Consider the following 10,002-nt stretch of genomic DNA (forward strand, 5'->3'; position numbering starts at 1 on the left):
CAACTCTGTCGATCCGTCTGCGTGATCTGCAACCTCTCTTACACTGCATGGCATTTCGACGTCAGCTAATACCGCTGAGCCCCCGAAACCACTCCGATAGCAAAGTCACAAGCTCCGCAACCGCACATCGCATCCCGCCGAACTCGAACATCGACTACAATCCTAAGCCCAGGGCTTCTTCGCCCGTGCAACTCGGTCCTGTTTCCGCCTCCTTTAACTTGACCAACGATGGACTGGACCAAGTTCGGAGCTCAGTCCTGTCGCCGCACGCAACGCAAACCGATCAAACCCATCGAGGAAGAGTTACAGTGTAGTCAATAGCTAGGGATGCAACCATTGCTCATCGATCGGATAGTCGACCTGCTCTCCAGTGCTGTTCTCCCAGGGTAAAGGAGAAAGTCATGATGTTGTTCAAGGCTATGGAGCGGACAACTGAGGTCAAGGCGGAGGTTGAACGAATGGCTGCCAGGATAGTAAGGAGAGGAATGGTCGCGAAAGGGCGTGTCAATGGTATCGCTGCTGAAGTGACACCGCGGCAGACTCGACTTGGGTGATGATGAGGAAAAGCCAGAAGCCCAGAGCTGAGACCGAGCGACGATCGATGGCGGTATTAATGGAGCGTGGACTCCTGTCATCGAGATGCGGTGCACTAAGAACAGACCATAAGCTGATTATACTCGCAGGCCTTCCGGCAGAATCCCTACGCGGACAGTGCCCTTGTCGAAAGCAGAGGTGCAGCAAGGCGAGTAGGCGAGTAGATGAGGCCATGTACACATTTCATCGCAAGGATTGACATGTGCTCGAGCTCGGTGCAAGAGTGTTAACACGCCGCACGGTCGCGACCCCCTATCTCGTTCACGTTCTCTGCCACGCCTGTGTCGAGTACGACGAGTAGCTCCATGCTCTTCTTGACTTGCATGCTCAAGTAAACATCACACACAATTGTGGGTGTCGATCGATCGATACTGTGACTGCGCACTTCCACTCGTCGTCCGAATGCGACGCGCGACTTGTTCAACCTGCATCTGTCCCATCATCACTTTGCCATTCTGACCGCTTCTGCGCTCGCCTTTGCGGCGTTTCTTTCGACCGTTGTGCTTCGCTGGCCGAGTGAGTGATGCCAGCAGACAGCAAAGTTGTGATGGTGCAGCGACTCACGAGCGTATGGCTACCGAGATACGACCAGTCTACTCAAGGGTGTGCCTCTTGTCCGACGCTTGTGCATGCATTATTCCCCCTCGACGTTGTATTTCAGGCTCTTGTGATCGTTCTTTGTACTTGTAGGGCTTTGTTCCATGGCTCGAGGACTGCAGTGTCGACCGAAGATGCTTGTTGAGCTTGCGAGAGGGCGTTGATCGAGGTCTCGTTGTAGGCAGGAACGGTTGTGGACTCCCGATGGAATTGGCATGTGACTGCAATCGATCCGCGTTCGTGAATCTTCATAAATCTCTGTGGCGAACTGATAGAGCTGCAAGGCTTCGTGAAGTGAGTCTACGCCACCGTAGCCGAATCTCTCGTCTTCTTCTCGTATGGTCGAAGACGGCGTCTTCAACCTTGGTTCGTATCGTTGGGCCGTCCTCCCTGAACACCCTTCTTCGAGATCCCTCATCCAACAAGTGCACATTGTCAGCTGCCAAACCTGTGTGTCAATCTTTAGCTCTGCTGGTCAACAAAAGGGCTCTGCACATGAAAAGAACTCACATCTGCCAAACACCGCCACCTTTGGCTCCACTTTGAATCTGCAGCCGCAGAACTTCGTGATCGACGACTGTCGATTCTTCCACCCTTCCTGATCACCAACCTCAACTTCGTCCATCACACACCAACACCACCGACGTTGCATGACCAGCAGTACCATTGCTGGCCTTCACCATGGCGCCGAACGCCGCCCAGCAGTTGCGAGACAAGCTCGATGGGACTCATTCCCTCTTGGATGAGATCGAGGCCGCATGCAACAACTACGATGCGATCGAAGCCCTCCATGATCGAATCGACGCCACACGCCATGAACTTCAGTCCACACGCAATGACCTTGAGGACGCACACGATGACCTTGAGGCCAAACGCAAGGACTACGACGAGTTGCGCGAGGCCAACAACACACTCCAAAAGAACTTTGATCGCGGCATGTCCCTGCAGCGCGATTTGAGTAAGCTCTACAGCGGCGCGCGAGACGAGCTGGCTAGAACGAAGGACCTCTTGAACGAAGCCTTGTCTGCCAACAAAGAACTGACCGAGAAGATCGGCAGCAGTGCCGTGAAAGACCAGGCAGAGCAGATCGTCCAGCTCAGGCGCGAACTGCAACTCGAGCAAGACGAGAGCGCTCACTTCAAAACCCAACTGCAACAAGTGCAAGACGAGAGCGCTCGGATGAAGACCATGCTCAAAGTGAGTGAGCTCCTGGAGGACGTCCGTATCGTTGGGACCATTCGAGCCAGATCTTCCACTACACCACCACCGCCACCATCATACCCCTCACCACCTCCACCTCCCCCTCCGATCTCCGATGAGTATTCCGACGAACTCCTGACTCAACAGCGCGAATCGGAAGCCGACATCAAACACATCCTGGATGAAGACGAGAATGATATACTGGGCTTGAACGATACTCCGAAGCTCACGGCGAACGTCAAGAAACATGAATCGCCGGGCAGCCACACTTCTTCGTCGACCGAGATCGGCATCGGTGCCGCCAATCTTCATCAGAACAAGCTCCGCACAGTCGTGGGCGAGGAATCGTCGACCACGCAATCCGATACTCGCATCGGGCACGTCATCTTCAATCCCGATGGCAGCGAGACGTTCATTCCTATGCCACAAAGCCTCGGACACAACCGCGAGGATTCGTCTCAGATGAACCAGGAAAATGCATACACGCAGGTCGACTTCAACCGCGTGGCTGGAGTTGCGATATTCGCGGAAGACGTGGCGGATGAGGACAAGTTCGAGTACTGGCGCTCATTCGCGAACAACAACCCACGCCACAGTGCGACCTCATGGCGATGGTATTATGAGCGATACGTCCGTCCTTCATTCGTGGCACAGCAGGCCGCGAGGCTCTCGAAAAACAGTGCGCCCTCTGCAGAGGTGGCAGGTGAGGATACCCCGAGCCTGGCGGAAATACACTCGAGTGTGACAGTTGGTTGCGATAAGATCAGCCTCTCCGAAGCTGCGCTCAGTCCCGTCAGTGATCATTTTTCTGATCCCGCATGCCTTAGGCGGGCTTCGCGCATGGTCTGCGTGAGCAATGTCCCACCCACGATGACACTCCACGAGGTCCTCGAGCAGCTCTGGGTCCCGGACCAGAACGCGGTTCTGTTTTCAGCCAACTACATTGAGACCTCCAAGATGCGATTCAAGTCGCCATGCGAGCGAAACACTGTGCTCTTGGTGTTTACCACGAGCAAGGCCGCCTTGCTCTGTGCCTACGGTATGCGTCCGGAACACTGGTGCAGCAAGTCGGAAGATTTCATCCGAACACAGCTCACTCGTGTGCGAGGTGCCGACACTGCAATCAGTCGGGAAATCCAGTACGATATTAATCACCATGGTGCTACGCGGGTGGTTGGGGTCTGCTTCGAGACCGATGGACGTGAGGAGTTCGGATCCGAAGTGATGCAGGCAATGGAGCTCGAATTGTCGATGACACCCATCGACGGCCGAAGGCACAAGCTCCCCTTGAAGAAGTCCATTGCCGTCAGCGGGGATAAATATATCACGGTGACGTTCGAGTTCGCGTCGCTTGCGGAATCCAAAGTGGCGTGGCTGAAATTCAACAAACTCCACGGACGTCCTCAGACGGACGCCAAGGGCGATTTGAAGTGTTTCTACCTCCCCGATCCGATCGGAAAGACGCTCGAGCCCGACAGCGGTACGATCGAAGATACCTTGGGTTTGCCGGCGCAGGACACGGAGGGTGATCTCTCGGCCGAAGCGCATGGCGTGGGCTTTGGCGCAGAGGATCAGTCAGGCAGTGTGGCAGTGAAAATGCCGATGACCAAGGCCAAGGGCGCGTTCGTGCAGCACATGCCGGTCACGCCAGCGCACGAGGCCGAGGACGCTGGAACCAACGGAGGCAACGAACACGACCAAGAATTGCTCCAGCGTCGCATGAAGGAGGCTGTGGCCCTCGCGATGTCGCGTAGGCCCATCATGTATGCTCACGAGGCCGACAAGGGCGATGCCGACGAATCTCTGAAGCAGGGGCAGATCTCGGACAAGCGCAAGATGAAGCTGGCCAACATCGCCAAGAAGGAGGCCATGATTGCCGAGAACCCTATCCTCAACGAGCTCGACAAGACCGTCGAGAGCGAGTCGGATGATGAAGACGTCCAGACCTGGGTGACGATGGGAAAGTTGACCGGGTTAATTGGCGGAAAGGGCGCCCCTTCCAAGACTCCCGGCCCAGGCAAGAAAGGCAAGAAGCGTCGTAACAAAATGAATGTGGTCATCGAAACCACCGCCAGCAAGGAGAGAGCCCGGAACGAAGATGAGAAGCAAGCGCCGGTTGATACCAACGCATCTCCAGGCAGCGGTCCCGTGCCTCATGTGCCCGGAGGAGATGAGACCGAGGAGGCAATCAACGAGCGGAAAGCGCTGGAGAAGTTCATGGCCCAGATGTGTTTACGCTTGGGCAGTACTCTTGAATCTGTTAACGCAGATGTGCAGAATATCGGCCACATGAGCGAGGCCACGCAGGTAGAAGAGGAGAACCACGGCAAGAATGCTTCGCCCGATCAAGGCGCTGACAACTCCGCGGAGCATTTGGACGGCTCCAAGAAAGACGGCAAGAAAACGATGGCGGCCGACCACGTCCCTGAGGATGACAAGCTTGCTTCGGAATTGGATGCAAGCGAAAGCCAGCCAAAGGTGCCGAGCGAGAAGGAAGTGGCGAACACTTTGTTCAAATTGTGCGAGCATATCGACCCGACTGATATCCTCGGCACGGCCCAGAAGATCGTCATAGTTGGCCAGAAATCACAGGCGTTCGAACAGGCGATGCAGAAGGCGACGAAGAAGAAGAAGCAGGCGTTCGCTGTCAAAACAAAGGCTTGATTCCGAGCCAGGCAGAATTGAGTGCATTTTGAAATTCAGCAATGCATTGGGCTTGGAGCGTCGTGCTCGGAAAAGTTGGCATGACAATGGGGACTTCTCAGTCATGCTTCAAACAAGGCAGAGGACAAGTCAAGTTGCCTTTCTGTTTGCTTGGCTGGCGACACGGCGAGTCGATCAAAAGTCATGTCATTGGGACGATTTTCTTGATTGGAGTTGCTGTTCTTCAAGAAGCGAGAAGATAGTCCTTAGTAGAAATTGAAAATCCGTTTCGAATCGTGATTGCCAGCAGACCCATGGCACCATATTATGATGCGTTTGATCGGAGATCACGATCGTGAGACGGGGCGAGACGAGAGTGTAACGGAACAGCATGGCGATTAATCTTGAGGTCAGGAATTTTTCGAGCACGGCGCAAGTGAGTGACAAGTGATCCGATTGATGAAGATTTTGAACACGCCGCCAGACTCCACACTGTTTCTGTATATGTACTCGCCTCGTGTCGACGACTGCTTGTACGTTTTCGATAAGGCAGTAGGCTCTTCGGCGTTTCGCAGCAGTGGTGTTCGGTGGGAGACCATGCCTGCTCGTCGCTCTGTGTATTCTTTAAGTGCCTCAGAATTGACAACCGCTTGTTGTGGATGAATCGTCCATGCTGCTCGCAACCGAAGAGGAAGGGCATGGTGTCGACGTATATGTTGACATCCTCCACCACTGAAGCTGCGGCCATAGTTGTTCCGTTCGGCCGAAGTCTTCGATTCGGCAGGAGTACCCAAGCCCTGGCATGGCGAGATTACGAAATTCTCGAGGCGTGATAGTGTTGACTTCGTTCCTGGAGCATGCTTTCGTGCATACCTCATCGTACGTAGAATATACACCTTTCGGACAATACTATCGTCGGCTCCATGACAGCGTAGTTGTCGATGCAGACCTGGCCTTCAGAATGGAGACGGCGAACCAAAGCATGTGTTCTCCTCATTTGGTTGTCCGCATTCATTTCTTCCCGTCCCTGCCGACCAGAGTCTTGAGTTCTCCCTCCAGTGCCTGAACTTCCTCGCCCTTCTCCTTCTTGACCTCGATGCTCTCCAATTTCAACCATGACCAGTACAGTGCTTGGAAAGTCGTCATGGCGATGAGAAAGTTGAAGGCTACAGCTCTGCCCAATCCTCCTCGGTAGAACTCCCGGTGAGGATTCGGCTTCTCCGTGGCCTGTGGTGATGGTATTGGTGTTGAGTATGAGCGGGTCGCCTGGCGAGAGAGGACTCGCTGGCGGGCGAGAAGACTTTGCAACATGTTGTGAGCTGTCGGGAAGAGTGTGGAGTGTGAAAGGATACTGATGGAGTCAAAGGCAGCAGTGAAGTAGCCTCTCTGGAAGTGGTCTGTGCGTGACAGGAAGGACTTCGCAGGTCTGCAGTTAGGAAGGTCCTTCCACAGCGAATGTTTGCTTCGTGTGTCGTTGAGGATAGGCCTTGGTATTGAAGCAATGTCTGTCCTTGAGAATACTCGCAAGTCGGGCGTTCATTGACCGCGAAGTAAAGGTCTCATCAATCCACATTGGGGCGTTGCAGAGGCGGGAGTCTCCGCCGCCATCTCCCTGCCGCAAGTCGCTCGACCCTTCCCAACGACAATCCTCTTCGACTTCTTCTGTACACCCACTTCAACCCACGTTCATTTCTTCAAACATGGTTGCAGACCCGGCAGAAGGGCCCGATGCCTTCAGCCGGGTGCTTCCACTTCCTTTCCGGCTGGAGTTCGAGGTGATTCTGGGATTCTGGCTCTGGGCACTAAATCTTCACGGTTTCCACGTTCTAAACATCGACATCTTCACCCTGATTCGGTACCCTGCTCGGCCCACAGAAAACGAGCCTCCGCTACACGTCTCCGCTTATCGACTCGCTGGATTCTTGACTGGTCTTTGGGTCGGAGCCATTGTGATATTCTGGATGTTGACAGGCACCGATACGGATCTGGTGGTCGCATACGACTGGATACCAAATCTGCTGTTCTTTATCATGCTCGCGGCGTTCCTGCTGCCGAGATATCCCTTTCTGCGACCCATCTTTGGGAGTAACAGCTCTCACGGCATATCGAGGCTCTTCTCTGGGCTGCGCAGAGTTGCAATCGGAGGGATTGCGAGTCAAAAGGGAGACAAGTTTGGCGACGTGCTTCTCGCGGACGCTCTTACATCCTACTCCAAGCCAATCTCGGAGATCTTCGTTGTCTTGTGCTTGTTCCTCAAAGGTTCGGGCACGACGAATAAGCCGGATCGACTTTGTGGGCATGAGTTCATCGTTCCATTGGCCATCGCGTGGCCGTTCGCGATACGTCTCAGGCAATGTTTAAAGGAAGGGCAATGGGCCAACGCTGCCAAGTACGCAACCGCATTTCCAGTCATCGCGCTGAGCTCGATGACTCGCAAGAACCCGACGTGGATCGTCTTCTGGTAAGCCGTTGAGCATACACCCATATGACAGCATTGACTGACAACTTTGCAGGAGACTGGCAGCGATTGTCAACTCACTCTACAGCTTTTGGTGGGATGTGTCCATGGATTGGGATCTCACATTCCTTTCACGATACCGCCACAAATCTCCTTACGGTCTACGCCAGCAGAGAGTGTTCCGCCAGCCGCTCATCTACTACATTGTCATCGGAGTTGACATCATTCTACGCTTTGCCTGGTCGATGAAGCTGTCGCTGCATGTGGTGAAATTGGATGGTCTAGAAGGCGGAGTATTCTTGCTTGAGATCCTCGAACTACTACGGCGGTGGATGTGGGTGTACTTCAGAGTCGAAACGGAGTATGTACGAACGACTCCTGCTTCTATGGTAGATCTTTGAAACCGAGTCCAGAGCCTCCATTCTTCCAGAAATGACATTCCTCTTGACTTCCCAAACATTGAAGCCATTTGATGAGTTGTCGTCAAATTTCCATGCCACGACTTTCGGGACGATCCCGTCTCAACGTCCGACGACTCTATTCGCACTCCAGCGCGAAGACAGCCTCGCATGCGATAATCAACACACCACCGGAGCGCGCTAGGATGAACTACACAACTCCAGATTGTAAGCTCTTCTATACCTCGAAGGCATCGACTATACCTACTGACACTGGCTGGATCGAAGACACCGCGTACGGTGGTCAGTACTCCGCGCCTTACCAATCCCAACAGCCTCCCTATCCGAACACGAACCCGTACTCCGTTCCGCAACAATCATCTGGACCGTTCTACAGCAACCAGACTTCGGCTCAGACTACGAACCAGCACCAGACGTCCGATCGAAGTCAAAATGGAGCTCTCTCCGCGCAGGCTGCCGGAGGGTCGCAGGCGAATGCGTCCTCTACGAGCTATGAAGAAGCTCTCATGAACGCTTTACGCGCAGAAGCTCAAGCGAAGGAGCCGATTTCCAGGAACGATAACAACAACGATCCACAGGAAGAGCAAGATGATGATGAGGACGACAACAACAACGACCCTCCGGAAGCGGGTGCTGGCGACGAGCCGATCTACCAGCTTCCACCACCTCCCGAAGCCACGTACAAGAATGAAGTAGAGTTGGAGGACGCTCTCCATGCCTGGACCCTGCAACACGGCTACGAACTCGTTCGAAGAGCCAGCAAGAGAAACGCGAGTCGCCAGCTGTACAAACGATACTACCACTGCTCCAAGCATGGTCCCGACAGGAAATCGGGGGCAGGACTGCGGGTGCACAAGAAAAGTGCTCGCACAGGATGTCCCATGTCTCTGGCTGCTGTGTCTGTAGATCCGCACGACGCAACAGGCGATTGGCAGATCAGACATCGCAAGACATATCACAATCATCCTCCTGAGGAGGCTGTCAAGCTTGCCGGCCACCGAAGGCGAGCTCGCAATGGTGCTGTTGAGCAAGCCGTCGATGGCCTCTTCGCGATGGGAACGAAGGTTGGAGACGTGTTGAAATTCTTGCAACGTACCCATCCGGAAGGACTTTTCAAGAGGACCGATGTCGCGAATATGAAGCTGAAATTCGTCAAGCACGGAACCTGCACCTATCATGGCGAGGAGCCAAAGCCAAGGGGTCCGGATTCTGCGAGACCTGCAGCGTGTACGAATTGTCGAACGAGGAAGACGCGATGCGATAACGTGCGGCCAATTTGTGAAGAGTGTGCAAAGTCCAATACTCTTTGCGTGTACGAGACACCTGCCCCGGAGGACAACTCCGGTCAAGCCGAGGATGACGGAGACCAAACAATGGCCGACGATAGCATCGCTGGACCTTCCAATGTGTCACAAGTTGGCAGCGCTAATTATCCAGCTCAAGCTCACAAGGTGTTGGCCGCGCTCAACAGCTTTCAGCAGGAGTATGTCCGTCCGGCGCGACTCACCCTGGAAAGCTCAGCGGTAGAAGTACTCGCCAGCACAACCTGCGGTAGCGGAGAGTCCTACCAAGCCGCCATTCCACGTAAGTTCGCATATGGCGGCGACTGGAACAACTACCAAGATGCATTTCTTTCTGCGGCGCGCAAAGAGAACACCATTGAGGTCCTGCTCGGCAACAAACGCGAACCGGGCAAACCAGCCGCGGACGTCTCCGTGGAAGACTATAATGAATACATCAAACAACTTGCCATCTACAACCGCCGCAACGACCTTCTCAAGACCGCCTTCCGCGACACACTTTCCCCCGGTCTCTGGAACCGTATCAAGTTGCACCCCTCCGCGACGGAAATGTGGTCCTCTCTCGAGGACCTCTGTATGCCCCGCGGCAGTGATCAAGCTTATGTTCGGTTCACCGACCTTTTCAACGTTAGTCTTGCCACTTCTGGGACCATCGACCTCTATATCAACGATATGGAGACCAAGGCCCATGCTTGCAACCAGATGTCTCAAGTCCATGACTCTAATCGGGACCCCGCCACTCTCAGTCAATCGACGATGGAAGTGAATAAGCGCAAGGCCGGAGGCAACG

At 54.3% G+C, this 10,002-nt stretch overlaps 3 protein-coding genes across 3 annotated transcripts; 2 read left to right on the plus strand and 1 right to left on the minus strand.

The window, feature by feature from the left end:
* Positions 1-894: 894 nt before the first annotated feature.
* MYCGRDRAFT_105254 (uncharacterized protein) lies at positions 895-1,527 on the minus strand (the record flags this gene model as incomplete). The annotated part of the gene is made up of 1 exon (XM_003851039.1): positions 895-1,527. The coding sequence occupies one exon, from the start codon at positions 1,441-1,443 to the stop codon at positions 1,252-1,254; it is 192 nt and encodes a 63-aa protein (XP_003851087.1).
* A 345-nt stretch (positions 1,528-1,872) lies between these two features.
* Positions 1,873-5,055, plus strand: MYCGRDRAFT_94575 (uncharacterized protein; the record flags this gene model as incomplete). Its single annotated transcript, XM_003850708.1, has 1 exon — positions 1,873-5,055. The coding sequence occupies one exon, from the start codon at positions 1,873-1,875 to the stop codon at positions 5,053-5,055; it is 3,183 nt and encodes a 1,060-aa protein (XP_003850756.1).
* Positions 5,056-6,703: 1,648 nt separating this feature from the next.
* MYCGRDRAFT_74152 (uncharacterized protein) lies at positions 6,704-7,946 on the plus strand (the record flags this gene model as incomplete). Its single annotated transcript, XM_003850709.1, has 2 exons — positions 6,704-7,495; positions 7,548-7,946. The coding sequence occupies 2 exons, from the start codon at positions 6,735-6,737 to the stop codon at positions 7,891-7,893; spliced, it is 1,107 nt and encodes a 368-aa protein (XP_003850757.1).
* Positions 7,947-10,002: the final 2,056 nt, after the last annotated feature.

This window comes from Zymoseptoria tritici, chromosome 7 (assembly GCF_000219625.1).
Source record: "Zymoseptoria tritici IPO323 chromosome 7, whole genome shotgun sequence".
In the NCBI taxonomy this organism is placed as follows: Eukaryota; Fungi; Ascomycota; class Dothideomycetes; order Mycosphaerellales; family Mycosphaerellaceae; genus Zymoseptoria; species Zymoseptoria tritici.